The 20,058-nt window shown below is 44.4% G+C and overlaps 1 protein-coding gene across 1 annotated transcript in view; it reads left to right on the top strand.

The window, feature by feature from the left end:
* LOC127451440 (caskin-1-like) overlaps positions 1 to 20,058 on the top strand; it is a 146,493-nt gene that overhangs the window by 80,615 nt on the left and 45,820 nt on the right. The window contains exon 2 of the mRNA XM_051716153.1: positions 88 to 139. Within this exon, the coding sequence (XP_051572113.1) occupies positions 88 to 139 (52 nt within the window). The remainder of the gene's footprint in view (positions 1 to 87; positions 140 to 20,058) is intronic.

Below are 20,058 nucleotides of genomic sequence, written 5' to 3'. Positions count from 1 at the left end.
AAATGTCCTTACTCCCACAGTTTACTGCTGTAACTTGTTTCATCATACTTATCCCTTTTCTTTTCTGTTTCTCTTTTCATTCTTTAGAGTTGCTGGGCTCTGCCAAGAAGGTGAACGTCAACTTCCAGGACACTGATGGGTGAGTGGTACATATAAGGACCTTTTTTGAATCCATGTGGCAGACTTTTGTAAACATGATCAGGGTTCCTGACTGACTGCCAAATGTCTTTAGGTTCTGCCAGAGATTATGTGCTTACAAATTGTTGGTTGAAAAAAAAAACTATTAGTGTTTTTAGTGTCTTTTCCCCAGTCACTCTCTCTTCTATCTCTACCTTAGATGTTCCCTTTATCTCCCAGTTTACCTCCATATACAGTGCATCCGCAAAGTATTCACAGCGCTTCACTTTTTCCACATTTTGTTATGTTACAGCCTTATTCCAAAATTGATTAAATTCATTATTTTACTAAAAATTCTACAAACAATACCCCATAATGACAACGTGAAAGAAGTTTGTTTGAAATCTTTGCAAATTTATTAAAAATAAAAAACGGAAAAAAAGTCACATGTACATAAGTATTCACAGCCTTTGCCATGACACTCAAAATTGAGCTCAGGTGCATCCTGTTTCCACTGATCGTCCTTGAGATGTTTCTACAACTTGATTGGAGTCCACCTGTGGTAAATTCAGTTGATTGGACATGATTTGGTAAGGCACACACCTGTCTATATAAGGTCCCACAGTTAACAGTGCATGTCAGAGCACAAACCAAGCCATGAAGTCCAAGGAATTGTCTGTGGACCTCTGAGACAGGATTGTATTGAGGCACAGATCTGGGGAAGGGTACAGAAACATTTCTGCAGCATTGAAGGTCCCAATGAGCACAGTGGCCTCCATCATCCGTAAACGAAAAAAGTTTGGAACCACCAGGACTCTTCCTAGAGCTGGCCACCCGGCCAAACTGAGCAATCAGGGGAGAAGGGCCTTAGTCAGGGAGGTGACCAAGAACCCGATGGTCACTCTGACAGAACTCCAGCGTTTCTCTGTGGAGAGAGGAGAACCTTCCAGAAGAACAACCATCTCTGCAGCACTCCACCAATCAGGTCTGTATGGTAGAGTGGCCAGACGGAAGCCACTCCTCAGTAAAAGGCACATGACAGCCCACCTGGAGTTTGCCAAAAGGCACCTGAAGGACTCTCAGACCATGAGAAACAAAATTCTCTGGTCTGATGAAACAAAGATTGAACTTTTTGGCCTGAATGGCAAGCGTCATGTCTGGAGGAAACCAGGCACCGCTCATCACCTGGCCAGTAGCATCCCTACAGTGAAGCATGGTGGTGGCAGCATCATGCTGTGGGGATGTTTTTCAGCGGCAGGAACTGGGAAACTAGTCAGGATCGAGGGAAAGATGAATGCAGCAATGTACAGAGACATCCTTGATGAAAACCTGCTACAGGGCGCTCTGAACCTCAGACTGGGGCGAAGGTTCATCTTCCAACAGGACAACGACCCTAAGCACACAGCCAAGATAACAAAGGAGTGGCTACGGGACAACTCTGTGAATGTCCCTGAGTTGCCCAGCCAGAGCCCAGACTTAAACCCGATTGAACATCTCTGGAGAGATCTGAAAATGGCTGTGCACCGACGCTCCCCATCCAACCTTGATGGAGCTTGAGAGGTCCTGCAAAGAAGAATGGGTGAAACTGCCCAAAAATAGGTGTGCCAAGCTTGTAGCATCATACTCCAAAGACTTGAGGCTGTAATTGGTGCCAAAGGTGCTTCAACAAAGTATTGAGCAAAGGCTGTGAATACTTATGTACATGTGATTTTTTTCGTTTTTTATTTTTCATAAATTTGCAAAGATTTCAAACAACTTCTGTCACATTGTCATTATGTAGTATTGTTTGTAGAATTTTGAGGAAAATAATGAATTTAATACATTTTGGAATAAGGCTGTAACATAACAAAATGTGGAAAAAGTGAAGCGCTGTGAATAATTTCCGGATGCACTGTACATTACAGAACGCTAACAGCTCTTTAATTTAAACCTCTTAAAGGGATAGTTAAACCAAAAAATCTCTCATCATTTACTCACCCTCATGCCATCCTAGATGTGTATGACTTTCTTTCTTCTGCAGAACACAAAGATTTTTAGAAGAATATTTCTGCTCTGTAGTTCCAAAAAGCACATAAAGGCAGTATGAAAGTAATCCATAAGAGTGGTTAAATCTACTGTATATCATCAGAAGCCATATGATAGGTGTACATGAGAAACAGACGTGAACTATCCCTTTAAGTGAATATCAGCATAATATCAGCATCTAAAGGTAAATGTTTGTATAAGTAACTCATAAGTATGAAAATGCAGATAGTCTGGCCTCTGTGCTGTAAAATCTATTTAAGCTAACCATGGTCTTATGTCAGCTATTGCCCTTGCTTCATCTGTGTGTTTTAGTAAATTAGGCTGTTTTTATCAATGCTCAGACCACATAGTAATAAGGACAAAAGTGAGCAAACATGCCTATACAATTGCCCCAAAACGTATTTGGACACACTTACAAATGTCTGAATATCACTGCATTAGAAACAAACTATCAAACCAAATGGCATCTGCAAATAAATAAAATGATGCAAGATCTTTTGTCAGAACTAGCTTCACTATTTTAGCCATTTAGACTTTTAATCAGCTGTTCTCAAGGTGATTTTAGTTATGGATGAAGTCAGTTCACTATATTAACCTTGGATTAACAACTGTATGTTCCACAAAGTTTGACATCCAGAAAGTTTCCAAATACTTATTTTCTTAATTTTGAACAATATATCTATTGTTTTACATTTTGAAACCTAACATTTTCTTAGTGTGAAATGTTTTTCTTGAAAAGTGTGTTTTTTAAATAATCAGCATCATATCATCTTATCAACATTATATAGATCATATAATGCAAAGACATTTATAGATGTCAAATGAGACTTAAGTGTACAAATACTTTCTGGGGCAACTGTATGTTGCACAATATTTTTATATCTCCATCGCTGATAATGCTGACTTCATTATGATAGTATCACAGGCATAATTGCTGTCATCCAAATGGGCCCTGCCACATACAATAATTCTTCCAGCTGCCCTTGAGGATTGTTCATTTTTATCCAGTGTATTGCAGAGGCAGAAAGCGTCATCCTAGGGAGAGCAGTCTGTTATTTGTGCTAGCATCATATAGGTGAATCAGCCACTTGTTGGGCTGAATTGTCCTACATTCATTGTAGACTTTTTTCAGGATGTCATGAAAATCTGGAGTGCATATCAGCTATTACCCATGCATTCCAATGAAGTTTTACCTTAGTACACCACAGCTGAAGAGAAGAAGATGCTGTTTGTTACGATGTGTTGAGATATAAATCAGATGTTGTGGTTTGTGGCTTGGCACAGATCAGCAAATTACCTGTGTTAATGCAGCACAGTCTAAGCCATTTCTTATGCTGCATGTATGGTTATTCCCATTAATGCAGCTGAATAAAACAATGGAATAAAAAATAGGGATACAGTAGGGTTCCAGACTTACTGTGAGATGGGATTTATGTGGACAACACTTCACATACTGGTGGCTGGAATGGAGATAATGGAAGACCAGGGTTGGGAGGGTTACTTTTGAAATGTATTCCACTTCAGATTACAGAATACATGCTGTAAAATGTCATTTGTAACATATTTCGTTAGATTACTCAAGGTCAGTAACATATTCTAAATACTTTGGATTACTTCTTTAGCACTGGTAGATTTTTTCACTTGTTTTGACTATAAAAACTCTGTCAGTACAGTAAGACAAAATACACATGTTAAAAATACATTCTCTGAAAAACCTAAATATCTTATGCAGTGTTGTTTCTAAAACAAGATCAATCAAACTGATCTTGTTTTAAGGATTTTTAGATATTTTTACAGGAAAACAAAAAAAAACATTATTATCAAGAATATGATTTTTGCCCTAATATCAAAGGTCTTACTAGAAAAAAGAAATTATGTTCCAACGTGAATTTTCTTGATAAAAAAATATGATCGTGCCTGGTAACGTGCATGTAAAATGGCTAGAAATAGTATTTTAGCTTAGCGTAAAGCTGACAATTTACACAAGGTTTATTTCAATTTCTTCTGCTCCAAACTTACTTCAAACTTACTTCTCTGTCTGCTCGTATGAATGTAACACATCATAAGAAAGTGTTTAACCGCTGTTCAAATGCTCTTTGGATTGTATCATTTATATTTATATATGTTTTCCATCAGAAAGGACTAAATATTACATGAAACAAATGACAATAAAATGCAAAGTAATCTCTTCAGTAATCAAAATACTTTTTGAATGTAACTGTATTCTAATTACCAATGATTTAAATTGTAACTGCAGTGGAATACAGTTACTTATATTTTGTATTTTAAATACGTATTCCCATTGCTTGTATTACGTTACTCCCCAACCCTGTGGAAGACTGATACTTTGCAACAAGATGTTGTTAGTACAACTAGTTTTCTGTCATTGCAGGAGCTACTCTGTATTATTCAGAGGTTTTAGATTCAGACGCTATCTTCCATCGGAGCTGCTCCCATCAGTTTTGTAGTTTGGCTGTGACCCAAATGCTGTGCTCCAAGATTTGAAGGAGGAACTTATGATTGGACTTATTTAATAAATACAATTTGGTCAATTGTGATGATACTTTTCAGTTTTACAGAAGTTGCCATCTTTGATATTTACTTAGTCCTTAGTCCATTATTCATGGCTGTCATGAGAATAGAAAAGGGGCTTGACTTCGGATATTCAAGCTGCTCCTGTAAGCTGTTGTATAACAGGATCATTCAAAAGTCACACCTGTTAAGAAATATGGTTGTCAATCCCAAACATAATAATATAAATATAGAAACAATATATTTGAAGTTTTAATGCGAAATATTCCAATTTATGCGAATATATATAAATAGTTTTAGACTCGATTGCATCATCCACAGTGCTTCATGGGAGTGGCCACTTTCTGCAGAGCTCTTTTGGCACACTTTGCGTTTGCTTGTGCTTTGTTCTCTGATTGGTGGATCATTCTTTGCATGGTCATGGGTTGTGTAGTTCTTCAACAAATGAACGTTAAAAACAATGTGGACTGATGGCTTCAACAGAAGCACATACCAACGATTTACAACCTCAGAACTCGTGGTAGGTCTGTCTTAAAAGGTTTATAAGTTATCATTAAAAATCAATTTTCATGTGGAGAAAATAAATTGCATTTTTATTTCAAAAATTCCAGACTGTTGCGCTCTTTTGTACTGTGTGTTAGAGCAAGGAGACAGAGTCGTTACTCAAGCCTCACGGATTTTGCACCTCACTCACCCTCACAAACACATGAAAACACGCTCATGCACATGGGCAGGCAGCCACAAACACTCAAACACATTCTCACAAAAACACACGGACGGGCAGACGGACTAGCAAACAGTCACTGATGCACTCTCACACATATGCACTTGCAGTCAGGCACAAATACACAAACACAATGTAACAAAACTCCCCAAAGCAGCAGCAAGGGAGCCTTTAAAAGAATCAAAACAGCAACACACCCACTATTCATACTATTTCAAGGTCCCCAAAAATACAGCAGGGCCTGTCCTGCTTTGAGCCCAGAGATCCATAGATCAAAGCCTGTTTTATTTTGTCATAATCTGCCAAGCTGTAAAAGTGCCAGAATAATTAAAAAAACTCTTCTATTGACCACTGTCACTGAACAATGGCGGCATTCATTATCACAGCTCTGCTTCATGGGTTTTAAGGAAATGAAAGCTGTAACTCTAAACCAACGGATACCCCTGTGTAGCCTGAATCCTCACATACACTGTGTGTTTACTCATGCAGCGCTGCTCAGCCTGAACTCTCATTTGAATCAGCAAGATAAATGACTTGCACATTAATTCTTTCTCCATAGACTTTTGCTTTCTACACAGAGATAAAATTATGCCATCTCTGCTGAGTAGAGGATATAGCTGTGGTGAGAAAATGGGGTTGTGGGCTGATCTGTCTTCTCTGAGAGTAAACTGCCAATTTGGGTGGGTGGGGGTGCCAGCCATCTAGAAATGACAGTCAGATATCAACAGTTCCTAAGCTGTGTTCACTTCCCTCAATCACTTTAACATCATATCCCCCATGTAACTGTAAATCCCTGTGCACAACATCAGTGACTTTGTCGCTGCATGCCTGCAGTCTCTGTACTAATGGTTGCTAATAGGTGTTTCCACTGTTGGTTATTGGTGGGCTATACAACTGGCCAGAGCTTTTAAAAATCTGATTACAATTGAGACACATTACCTATAAAAATAAGATATATTTATAATTTTACAAGGAATAAGTTTTCTTGCAGCTAAAAATAAACACTCTGGAGAGTGTTTTTAGAGCTGTCAATTTAACATATTAATTTAGTGTGATTAATTATATTAAAATTAATGCAATTAACCATGCCCCCAACCTGTATGTAAATTCTGTAATAAGGAATGTTCCTACTGTTGAAGCAATTCAAGCTTTATGTACAACCTTGATGCAGGAGGGGGCAGTCAGGTTTATAGCTTTACAATCAACACACCTCATCGAACCGAAGAGCACAGTTGACGTGCTCTTGTGCTCAATGACAGTTGGACCGAGCACAACATAATGCAGGGATCTCGAGACGATGTTTTTATGAATTAAGTGCATTCACATTGTAAAATTTTGATTTTGCAAGAACAATAGTGTCTCAAAAAAGTGAGGACTTACTGTCATTGCATGTTTTTGCTGTCATCGGAGGCTCTTTTGTGAATCAAACAGTTCAAGAACTCAATAAAAATTATTTGAAATGAGTGTACAAAATGTTCAGTTCACGCTGGGAGGGGGATGTCTACAACCAATAACCTTCTCTGGTTCAGTTCGCAGCGCATCACCAGCATCATTTGTGAAACTTCTCGGGTAAATCATGATGGTAACAGTGATATACTTGCAACTGGAAGAATCTTCAGAGAAATTAATAGAATCCCTAAAGAAGATCTTTGACCGAAACACTTTTTATTACAGATTTGCAAGTTATACAACAGTGTGCAGCTTTTTCTATTTTTCCCCCATTGTATTGTGTACGCACATGCCCGCGATGTGTTTATTTATGTGTTTAACAGCATTAGCATTGATCATACGTTATCTAGTGAAAGCGATTTACCGATGCCTGTACTAAATTATGAAACTTAAATTATAGAGCTCATTTCAAATAAAAAAAACAGTCACGTTAGAGGGCATACATTTTTTCGAGAAAATCAAACGCAAACTGCATCTTTCCATGAACTTTTCACCCCATGTCAAGCACTTCTACTGGAAAATGATAAGCAGAGTTGGGGAAAAAAAACAATACTTTGAACAAAATAAATGCAAGCAGCAAAGAAACTTTTCTAAATAAGTATAGGCTATGGTTTAAAAAGTAAAGAAAGCTTTTTTTTTTTCGTAATTTTTTATGGTTAATTTCACTAATTTAATTATTAGATACTTCTTTTTATTTAATTTAACTTCTATCAAAATGTAGTCATAACAGTTTGCCTGGAAGAACACTACACGTTCGGATGTCTTGCACATGATTTACACGTGGTTGGGAGCAGGTGTACATTTTGTTCGTACCAACTAACGTTTCGCAAATTCAAAAACTTTCATGAATCCGAAAATTTACATCAGAATGGCTTTACGAACGATTTACACAAAAATTTGTTCTGTTCGTGTTTCATGAATGAGGCCCATTATTTGTAAAAAAGATGAACATAGATTAGCTACAATGTCCTAAATTTACATTTAAAAGGACAATTTAAAGGGAAAATTTGTTGGAGCCTTGGCTTAGCATTTTAAGTACATGTAGATCTGAGGTGCTCATGTGGGTCAAACAGGTTCAAATCTGGCTCGCTACATTTTCCAGTCCCATTCCCCACTCTTTCCCCCATTATTTCCTGCCCCCTCTCTACTGTCCCTCAATACTTTCAATGCAACAAGTAAATTCTGATCTTAGATCTATATTTCATGGCATTTCATGCCACGGTAAGATGCATTTAGAGCATAGGTGCATGAGGGGAATGGCAGAAGCACAGTGTGAAGAATAAGGCTCTGAATCAAGTCAGGGACATGATGATGATAGGAAGATTCCTGTGGGCATCTGCAGGAACAATGAACACAAAGGTGCTTCAGACAAGGCACACATTAAGACCTGATTTAAAGGCTTGTTGTGACAATGTTTCAGACAGATTTGTGATGGCAGTGCATCTCAGTGCCACAGGAACTTAGTGTGAAGGTCACTGACACTGACAGCCACACAAATGCAACCTCTCATTGCAGCCAGAGCTGAGGCCCAGCAAAGCCAAAGCAAAATAGAAGGCTTTCACAGTATTCAGAGATAAGCTCTATCTAAAATGAGCTAGAAGAACATTGCTACATGACTGCCATCTGCTGTGTATAATTTTACCTTGTCATCTCTTGTGCAGAATCACACACACACACGTGGGGTATCTGTCGCAGCCATGTTAATCATCTCTGCCAACTATAACAGCTTTTCAATTGACCATGGATCATACCAGGCTTGGAGGTCGATTGCATCCAGCTGCAGGGGCGGGATTACGATGTCTGAGGCCCCAAGCAAGCAACCAACCCATTTAGAAAATTTCGCTAAAAAATGACAACATTTATTTTAAATCATAATTTTAAATTCTTACTATCAGCCATTGTAGCCAAGATAATTAATGCAGGGGGCCTTTGGCAGGGGTAGCTCAGTGGTAAAGACGCTGGCTACCACCCCTGGAGTTCGCTAGTTCACTAGTTCAAATCCCAGGGCGTGCTGAGTGACTCCAGCCAGGTCTCCTAAGCAACCAAATTGGCCCAGTTGCTAGGGAGGGTAGAGTCACATGGAGTAACCTCCTCATGATCGCTATAATGTGGTTCATTCTCGGTGAGGCGCATGGTGAGTTGAGTGTGGATGCCGTGGTGGGTGGCATGAAGCCTCCACATGCGCTATGTCTCCATGGCAACGTGCTCAACAAGCCACGTGATAAGATGCGGAGGCAACTGGGATTCATCCTCTGCCACACGGGCTGAGGCAAATCACTACGTGACCACAAGGACTTAAAAGCACATTGGGAATTGGCCATTCCAAATTGGGAGAAAAAGATAATTAATGCATGTTTTCCAGTTTTTCCACAATACAGTGATAAAAAAAAAGCAATATTTACCTACATATATTTTTACAAAACTCTTTTTGTGTGTGTGTGGGCAGGTTTAAGTGGTTTACGAGCACTTTTTTTTAGGTTATAATTACAAGGGTATTATGCTATAAATGTGGTTTATGAGGACATTTCTAGTGTCCCCATAATTCAAATCGCTAAAAAACATAATAAACGATGTTTTATTGAAAATGTAAAAATACAGAAAGTTTTTTGTGAGGGTTAGGTTTAGGGTTAGGGTTAGGGGATAGAATCTATAGTTTGTACAGTATAAAAATCATTATGTCTATGGAGAGTCCTCATAATGATAGCTGCACCAATGTGTGTGTGTGTGTGTGTGTGTGTGTGTGTGTGAACAGGGTGTGCAAAACTTACTACTTCACCCAGTAACATTTTGAAATTCAGTCGTTACAGTATATATTAATATTATAACCCAACAATTATTTATTGTTGTCCAGATTGTCATTATAATATGATACAGAATTATTATTATTACTTTGAGGATTTGTTGTATATAATAGTAATATAGTTCTGTCTTATTAACTTTCACCTGGAGTTTATATTCTAATGCTGCAGTGTATTGTTCATCATGTTGCAAAAGGCTGTATTTTATGTCGGCTAAGCATCGTAGGCAACATTCGTTACAGTACTGTAACAGTAAACATACAAACCATGGCGGCCACTCAGCACACTAGAGCATAAGAAAAAAAAACATTGCCGTTTATCAAGCACTGAAACTTTGCTTGGTGCAGAATAATCTGGAATAATGTTAAAAATTGTAACAGTCACCTCTTTGCAGCCTGAACTTGTTCAGAACGTTAAATCTTTGTGACACCTGCGCTAAAAACAGTCTAGATGCAGTGCAATAATGAAATAGAACGCAAGTGCCTCAACATGCGTTTTTGAAACCTTAAGTTATTTTTAACTTGACACAGTGTCTAAAAATGTGCCGGTCCTACATGAGACACTGAAGAAACAGCGAGATGCGGTACAGCAGTCAAGGACGTTCATCCAGCGCATGTTTACATAGGAAAACAATGGAAAAACAGAGTAGACACGTGCAAAACACGTTCAGTGTGAATGGCCCCTCATCCGTTTACGCGTATCTGTGTGAGTGAGCGTGCATGGGCGAAACAAGTTTGGAAGGCCTTTATATTTTTTTCATAAATTATAAAACTGAACCCAAAGTCCTACTGACCTGAACCCGGCAGCTTCGTGAACTCCTCTGAGACCGCAGACAACATGTCTGTACCCAGAACAACATGTCACCCCTCAAGCGGTTTTTGCAGAGCTTTCCTACTTGGGCCGGGTGGCCCCTGACATCTGGGGCCCCACACAATTGCGTGGTTTGCGTGGTGGTTAAAACCGCTACTGTCCAGCTTGATTCAAAGGCAGTCTCCCGTGACCTGATAACCAGGAGCTTTTAAGGTTGAGGATATTTGTAGTCTAGTCTAAGTATGGGATTCAAAAGTTTGAATCCACCTGTGAAAATTTTTCTATTTTTCTATTTTAATAGATTTTCCATTTCAAATTATTATCAGAATAACAATTTGAGAAAATACTAAGATTTTTTAGTATTTGGTATGTTTCCCTTTTGCTTTAATTACAGCATGCACTTGAGCTTGCATGGACTCCACAAGTTTGTGCCAAACCTGATGATCCACTTTATCCAGTATGATTTGAGGAAGTTCCAAAGAGTATCTTGTCTTCGTGCAAAGACGTTAACATGCTCAATGTCAAATTTGCATATTTGATTAGTGACCTATAGTGCAGAATCTTAAATATTTCTTATTAGTTTTATGTTATAACATTTCTTTTTTTTCTTTCAATTCTTTCAAAATTCTAAAGCTTTGTTAGTTTCAAGGTTTAAATCACATTTTGAATCCCAGATTTTCAATGTGTACTTTTGAACCCCACTGTATGTCACCAATAGTTCCCATTACTGTGTTGCTTGCTACCACATAAAGTGGGCGGTTCTTGTTCTCTGCCAAGGGACACAAACAGTTTAGCTGAGCAGATATTGTTCAGGTTTCTTGATAGAACGTGTGAGAAAAACCCCCTCCTTTATAACCTTATAAGCTTCTTGCTGAGGTCTTCAAAACACACACAGCTTGTGCAGCTGTGACTCAATGACAGGAGTAATGTGCAATTCATTTATTGGATTCATTACCACACTCAGTGAGCATTAATAAAGTCTTAATTGTTCTGTCTAAACCCAATCAGTTAATTATGACTTTTAATTTTCTTGATCCGCAACTCTGCATTTTCTCCATTGCAGTTCATCATCTTATTATGAATTTTAATAGACTAAGTGTTCTGCTGTTGCTGCCAGTCAGTTTAACAGAATAAATAAATTTCATGAAAGCTGCACTCTCACACTGCAGCTTGCTTTGAAAACATAAACCTCAAATGTTAAATTTTTGTGTGTATTTCTTAAAATAAAATAATAAAATGGATGGTTTTGACTCTAAATTCTGATCGGATGTGCTGCGTTCGTAGTCATTATAAAATGTAAATAAACTCACATCTGTTATCACATATTCTAAACTTACAAACTGTTTTGCTTCATTAAACAATAGTTTATTCTGACAATTAATATGAATAAATACACTGTAACTATTTATTGATCATTGTTGTCTTTTATCATACTGTATTGATGTTGCCACCCAGCAACAGTGGTGAGGATTTGATTTATGAAGAAGGAAGAGCTTGTCGTTGTGCTCCCTCCCATCTTTAATAAAAGGATATGAAAGCTGGCTTCATTGGAAAGTTATTCAGTGAAAGAAAAAACAGTGAGATATTTCAGAAACTGATATTACCACCACAAGCATCTATGGATCATCTTGTTTGATTACATTTAGTTTGAGATGCATGAATGAGAGGTAGCAGATCTGTTCGAGTGCTTGACATGCCTGTATCATTACCATTGATCAAGTAAGATCACTGATGAACGAGAAGTTTATTCCATTTTAAAGCTGAACTGTGTAATTTCTTTATTTTTAATATATTTTCTCTTATCCCAGCTATATTTGCAGAGACTATTACAGTATAGTTAAGCCATTTATAGGTTGATTCCCTTCAAAAGAGTAAACACTGTGTCGCAATCAAAGCATTCCTTTTGTTTGTTTGAGCATCCCGACCAGCCCGACACAGCAACATTGGCTAAACCAATGGCATGAGTTTGGGGCAGGACTACTTGCTTGTCCAACCAATGTTCATGAAACTTGTTTGAAAATAGTCATTTTTGGTATTTCGTTTGGTGATGTTAGTGGCATGGAAATGTCATGGTTACTGGTGTAACCTCCGTTCCCTGATGGAGGGAACAAGACGTTGGTATCGATGTAGTGACACTAGGGGTCACTCTTGGGAGCCCGAGACACCTCTGGTCTTTGATAAAAGGCCAATGAAAATTGGCGAGTGGTATTTGCATGCCACTCCCCCGAACATACGGGTATAAAAGGAGCTGGTATGCAACCACTCATTCAGGTTTTATGCTGAGGAGCTGATATAAGGTCCGGCCATTTCAGCGGGTAGTTCAGCGTTGTGGCAGGAGGGACCAACGTCTCGTTCCCTCCATCAGGGAACGGAGGTTACACCAGTAACCATGACGTTCCTTATTTGTCACTCACTCGACGTTGGTGTCGATGTAGTGACACTAGGGGTCCCTATACAAAATGCCACAAGGCTGAACTGTGTTACGTGAACTGGCGGTGTGTGGTGGGCAGACTTGCTGTGTGCCTCATAGCCAGCACACCAGGTCGACACGTAACCTCCCTAAACACAGTTATGAGTGTCGAACGGCCCTTTTTGGGGACAAGTCGACTACCCAGAGATAGAGACAGGCTTAACCCAGTCGTGGCCTCTTTCCCCTTCTCTTTTTCCACTCCCTAAAAAAGAAGGGGGATTATCCGACTGGGCCGCCAGGTCTAGTCGGGGGGTGTCCCTCCCAAGGGGAGGACACCGCGGAGACCACACCTCGCCCCAAGAGAGGGGGGGATATTTAAGTGGAAGAATACATCACATGGTCTTTCCAACCATGTGGAGAGCCTTCAAGGTAGATCCTGCCCAATGGGGGAGGAGGTACTACAACATGGAGACTGGGGCATGGGGGCTCTGCCCAAGGAAGTCGCAGTTTGCCAGCAGGGAAATGAATTAGCGGAAGATATAGATTGCATGGGGTTAGCCTTACAGGGAACCGCCACATGCGGAGCACCTACCCCAGAACCGGGCTTTTAGTTAGCGCGTGTACTGGGCCGGCAGCGAGTCTCTCCGAAAACTCGACTGCCACAGGGCTCGGAGGAAGTCAACCAGGGAACAACTTTTGTGAACACTACTGGGAATTAACAGCGCACGTCTTCAGCTCAAAAGGAGGTGGAAGGCACTATGTGCAAGCGATACACCCGGCTGGCTATCCCGGGCTTATCCGCTTGTGTTGCGTGCCACTACCTGGGACTAAACCGGTTCCACCCGTAGGTTGTAGAACCTTGGGTGTTGCCCAGCCCGCTGCTCTGCAAATGTCTGTTAGAGAGGCACCTCTGGCCAGGGCCCAAGAAGCCGCTACACCATGGGTAGAATGGGCTCGTAGCCCTGCCGGGGGTGACATGTTTTTGGCAAGATATGCCATAGTTATGGCGTCAATGAGCCAGTGGGTGATCCTCTGCTTGGAGACAGCGCTTCCTTTCCGCCGTGCACCAAAGCAGACAAAGAGCTGCTCAGAGACTCTAAAGCTCTGTGTGCGATCCAAATAGATGCGTAAAGCACGCACCGGACACAGCAACGACAGGGCTGGGTCTGCCTCCTCCTGGGGCAGCGCTTGCAGGTTCACCACCTGGTCCCTAAAAGGAGTGGTGGGAACCTTGGGCACATAGCCCGGTCGGGGTCTCAGGATCACGTGAGAATAGCCCGGACCGAACTCCAGGCACGTTTCGCTGACAGAGAACGCTTGCAGGTCACCTACCCTCTTGATGGAAGTGAGCGCAGTCAAGAGGTCAGTCTTCAAGGAGAGTGCCTTAAGCTCGGCTGACTGCAAAGCTCAAAGGGGGCTCTCTGTAGACCCTGAAAAACTACAGAGGTCCGATGAGGGAACGAGGTGCGGCCTGGAGGGATTCAGCCTCCTGGCGCCTCTTAGGAACCTGATTATCAGATCATGCTTCCCTAAGGACTTACCGTCGACTGCGTCGTGGTGTGCTGGTATGGCAGCAACGTACACCTACAAGGTGGAAGGGGACAGCCTCCCTTCCAACCTCTCTTGCAGGAAGGAAGGCACTGATCTGACTGCGCATCTCTGGGGGTCTTCCCGATGGGAAGAACACCACTTAGCGAACAGACGGCACTTAAAGGCATACAGGCGCCTCGTAGAGGGAGCCCTAGCCTGATCGAACGTGTCTACCATCGCAGGTGGGAGACAGCTTAGGTCTTCCGCGTCCCGTCCAGGGGGCAGACATGGAGATTCCAGAGGTCTGGGTGCGGGTGCCGGATGGTGCCCCTTCCCTGACAAAGAAGGTCCTTCCTCAGGGGAATTTGCCCGGGGGGAGCTGTCACGAGGAGCGTGAGGTCCGAGCACCACGTCTGGGCGGGCCAGTAGGGTGCTGACCAGGACGACCTTCTCCTCGTCCTCCCTGACCTTGCACAGGGTCTGTGCAAGCAGGCTCACTGGGGGAAAATGCATATTTGCAAATGCCAGGGGACCAGCTGTGTGCCAGCGCGTCTATGCCGAGGAAGGCCTCGGTCAGGGCGTACCAGAGCGGGCAGTGGGGAGGATTCTTGGGAGGCGAACAGGTGCACCTGTGCCTGTCGAATCGACTCCAAATCAGCTGGACCACCTGAAGGTGGAGTCTCCACTCTCCCTTGAGGGTAACCTGTTGTGACGGCGCGTCCGCCGAAGTGTTGAGGTTGCCCGGGATGTGAGTGGCTTGCAGCGACTTGAGGTGCTGCTGACTCCGTTGGAGGAGACGGCGGGCGAGTTGTGACATACAGCGGGAGCGCAGACCGCTTTGGCAGTTGACATATGCTACCACTGCCGTGCTGTCTGTCCGAACTAGCACGTGCTTGCCCTGGATCAACGGCCGGAACCTCCGCAGGGCGAGCAGAATTGCCAGTAACTCGAGGCAGTTGGTGTGCCAACGCAGCCGCGGACCCGTCCAGAGGCCGGCGGCTGCGTGCCCATTGCCAACAGCGCCCCAGCCCATTTTGGAGGCATCTGTCATGACCACGACGCGCCTGGAGACCAGTTCTAGGGGAACACCTGCTCGTAGAAATGAGAGGTCGGTCCAAGGGCTGAAAAGACGGTGACAGACCGACGTGATGGCCACGCGGTGTGTCCCGTGGCGCCATGCCCGTCTCGGGACTCGAGCCTGGAGCCAGTGCTGAAGCGGCCTCATATGCATCAACCCGAGCGGGGTGGCCACCGCCGAGGATGCCATATGCCCCAGGAGCCTCTGAAAAAGTTTCAGTGGAACCGCTGTTTTTTGTTTGAATGCCTTCAAACAGGCCAGCACCGACTGGGCGCGCTCGTTCGTAAGGTGCGCCGTCAAGGAGACTGAGTCCAACTCCAAACCGAGAAAAGAGATGCTCTGAACCGGGAGGAGCTTGCTCTTTTCCCAGTTGACCCGAAGCCCTAGTCGGCTGAGGTGTGAGAGCACCAGGTCCCTGTGTGCGCATAACACGTCTCGAGAGTGAGCTAAGATTAGCCAGTCGTCGAGATAGTTGAGAATGCGAATGCCCACCTCCCTTAACGGGGCAAGGGCAGCCTCTGTGATCTTCGTAAAGACACGAGGAGACAGGGACAGGGCAAAAGGGAGGACTTTGTACTGATACGCCTGACCCTCGAACGCGAACCGCAGGAAGGGTCTGTGTCGAGGAAGGATCGAGACGTGAAAGTACGCATCCTTCAGGTCTACCGCCGCGAACCAATCTTGATGCTGGACGCTAGCTAGAATGCGTCTTTGCGTCAGCATCTTGAAAGGGAGTCTGTGTAAAGCCCGGTTCAGTACTCGCAGGTCCAAGATTGGCCGCAACGCACCGCCTTTTTTCGGTACAGTGAAGTAGGGGCTGTAAAACCCTTTCTTCATCTCAGCTGGAGGGACAGGTTCTATCGCGTCCTTCCGTAGGAGGGTAGCGATCTCCGCGCAAGGTAGCAGCGTTTTCGTCTTTCACCAAGGTGAAGTGGACACCGCTGAACCTGGGCGGATGCCCGGCGAAGTGAATCGCGCAGCCGAGTCGGACGGTCCGGACCAGCCCTCATGACGGACTGGAAGGCGCAAGCCATGCGTCCAAGTTCCGCGCAAGGGGGACCAAAGGGACAACGTCATCTGTTGTACCGGCAGGTGGGGCCTCGCGGCGGGGCGGAGCTCGAGGTGCCACTCCACGTTGTGGCCGTGCTGAGTCCGAGGACATCAAAGCACTTACCTGGCTCCTTGTGACCACCCCCAGAACAGCCTGGGACGGGGGAGGAAGAGGCCTGTCCTCATGACCCGTGGAGACTGTCACATCGGGGGCGGCTTTGTGCCACAGCTGGGCGCTCAGGGCAGGAGACCGCCGCTGGAGCACCAACCTGCCAAATGGAGTGGTGGACGGTGGTCGTGATGCCAGCCGTACACACCAGATACGTGACCCAGGGAACAAGGAAACCACTCTTGCTGAGCTCTTGAGTACTGCAGCCACTTGGGCATGCAGCGCAATTAAATGCAAAAGGTAACAAAAAGATGAAGATCTGCTTACCAACTCCAGAGCAGCGGGTTTCGTTGTCCCTGGGTCGCCCATCTCAAGGGCGCTTTGAAGCCTTTCACGGGTTCTGGGTGGCCGCGAGATGGGTGGCATCTGCTTCCTGCGGTGGGCTCCACGCCGGGGCCAGTCCGAAGGGGCGGGCTGCGGCGGAGCCGGTGCAGTCACCGCAGGGGGACGCCCTTGGCGATGAGTAGATGGGGTGCGGGATCTTGAGCCGCGCCGGGGCAGGATATGCCGGCTAGCATCCATCTACTGCTCTACCATCGAGAACTGCTGGGCAAAGTCCTCGACGGTGTCGCCGAATAGGCCCGCCTGGGAAATGGGAATCGTGTCCTGTCGGCCTCACCCATCTCGACCAGGTTGAGCCAAAGGTGGCGCTCCTGGACCACTAGTGTGGCCATCGTCCACCCGAGAGACCGCGCCGTGACCTCCGTCGCTCGGAGAGCGAGGTCGGTTGCCGAGCGCAGTTCCTGCATCAATCCCGGTGCGGAACTACCCTCGTGCAGTTCCTTTAGCGCCTTGGCGGACTTGCAGGAGAGCCATGGCGTGCAGGGCAGAGGCAGCTTGTCCAGCGGCACCATAGGCCTTGGCCGTCAGAGACGACGTAAACCTGCAGGCCTTGGACGGGGGCTTTGGGCACCTGTGCCAGGTGGCGGCGCTCTGCGGGCATAGGTGCACCGCGAGCGCCTTTATCCACCGGGGGATTGCCGAATAACCCTTGGCCGCCCCACCATCGAGGGTAGTGAGAGTGGGGAAGCTGAAAAGATCGGGACCAGGAAGTAAAAAGTGCCTCCCGCGACCTTGTCAGCTCTTCATGCACTTCCGGGAAGAAAGGAACGGGGCGGGGCGTGGCTTTGAGCGGCGCCGCAAGCCCAGGAAACCAATCACCGGGATGCCCAGGAAAGCATGTCGTCACCTCCGCGTCAGCCTGTGACTGGGCAATCGACCCCGAAGGGAGGAGCCCAGCCGAGGCTTCCGACTGGATGAGCCCGCTCTCCGATGCTGCGCTCGAGAGCTCATCACTTTCGCGGGCTCCGAATAAGAGGTCGAACTCGCCGTGTGACGAGCCGGCGGACTCACCCGGAAGCCCGATCGGGGCAGACGAGCATGCTGGGGAATGGGAGGTCCGCGGGGGGATACCCGGCGGAGGCGGTCCCATTGGGGTCCCCAAATCGCCCCCAGTGCTAGCCGCGCTGGCCTCAAACCCGTGGGTAAAAGGACCGAGGCGGGAGCCTCTGGGGTGGCTCGCTTTCTTACGAAGGCGAGCCGCGACCACAACGTTGCCATGGACATATTCTCGCAATGAGAACATGACCATCCACGAACGCTGTCTCCGCGTGAGCAGTGCCCAGACACGAAAGACAGTGATCGTGACCGTTAGAAGGCGAGAGATAAAGAGCACAACCAGGAATAACACACAATCGGAAAAGCATCTTTAAAAAGACGCGTCTTTAAAAAGACGTTCCGTGTGTGCGCTCTTTTAGAGAAATATATACTCTTTTAGAGGGGAAAAATGCTCTTTCAGAAAATATACTCTCTAGTTTTTCTGCTGAAGCGCCCAGGGGCGTTCTCTGCAGTGCACCAGTGCAGAGGAGGGAGAAGCCGCTGAAATGCGCCGTCAGATCCCCGTTCGGCTCTGAAGAGAAAATCTGAATGAGTGGTTGCATACCAGCTCCTTTTATACCTGTATGTTCAGGGGATTGGCATGCAAATACCACTCGCCAATTTTCATTGCCCTTTTATCAAAGACCAGAGGTGTCTCGGGCTCCCAAGAGTGACCCCTAGTGTCACTACATCGACACCAACGTCAAGTGAGTGACAGATAGGGAACTACACACTTCAGCTTTAACTAGCACAAACCTTTTAAATTAGCATTGAACTACACTCACTGAGGACTTTATTAGGAACCCCTGTACACCTACATATTCATGCGATTATCTAATCAGCCAATCGTGTGGCAGCATTGCAATGCATAATATCATGCCGATACGGGTCAGGAGCTTCAGTTAATGTTCACATCATCCATCAGAATGAGAAAAAATGTGATCTCAGTGATTTCAACCATTGCATGATTGTTGATGCCAGACGGGCTGGTTTGAGTATTTCTGTAACTGCTGAGAATTTCTTGCACAACAGTCTCTAGAGTTTACTCTGAATGGTGCCAAAAACAACATGTTGAACCTTGAGACAGATGGGCTATTACATTAACAGACCACGTCAGGCATTAGTGGTATTATGGTATTAGTACCAGTGTTCCTAATAAAGTGCTAAGTGAGTGTAAATCAAAGTCCCTTTCAAGGCAAGTCAGTCCACTCGGTGGCCATGTTTGGAACATTTTTGGTCAGGCTGGGCAGCTTTTTTCTATGTAAACAAGCGGCATAAAAGTACAGCTCCTTTCTACTTTAATGGGGAAAGATCAGAATCTGCGAAACGGTTGGTCAAGATTCAATCAAAGAACATATTTCAAATCAGTAGTAAGTTCTGACAACAATGGTATCATAAATTGTGCTTCTTTAGTTCAGATTACACTTAAAAAATGTTATTTTTCAGGCTAGTTCAGCTAATGTCCATTCTCGATTCGATTGACAGGTGATCTCTGTACCTAAAAGCTGATTGGCTCTTTTACCTGTAAGGCGGGACTTCCTTGACTACAACCGTTGGGCGTTTCATTCATTTTAATAGAAGTTGTTAGTCTCTGCTAAATATTCTCTGACTATTTACAGAGGTCGGCATACAGTTAGGTCTGCTGTGCTTGTAGATGCGCAGCTGTAACCCACTGGAGTAAAAGGCTGTTTATGTTTATTTAACATGGCTGTAAAATTTTGCCATTTAACCAGTGGATTGTATACATTAATGTGCATTAATGTGTCATTTGGAAGAGGGTACAGAAAGCTTTAGTGACTCTACATAGTTATGAGTCCCCAGATAGATATGAACAATCCAGTGAAGTGTTGATAAATTATCTTAGTCTGCCTTGAGGGCACAATTGTTCTCCCAGTATTGGATTCCACAAGGATCCATGTAAAATACTGTATGCTTCACTGTATAATGAGTCATTGTGACTTGCATGGACATTTTAAAGCCACATTGATA

Source organism: Myxocyprinus asiaticus, chromosome 14 (genome assembly GCF_019703515.2).
Source record: "Myxocyprinus asiaticus isolate MX2 ecotype Aquarium Trade chromosome 14, UBuf_Myxa_2, whole genome shotgun sequence".
Taxonomy (NCBI): domain Eukaryota; kingdom Metazoa; phylum Chordata; class Actinopteri; order Cypriniformes; family Catostomidae; genus Myxocyprinus; species Myxocyprinus asiaticus.
The sequence above is the reverse complement of the archived record's forward strand: the minus strand, read 5'-3'. Positions and strand labels throughout refer to the sequence as shown.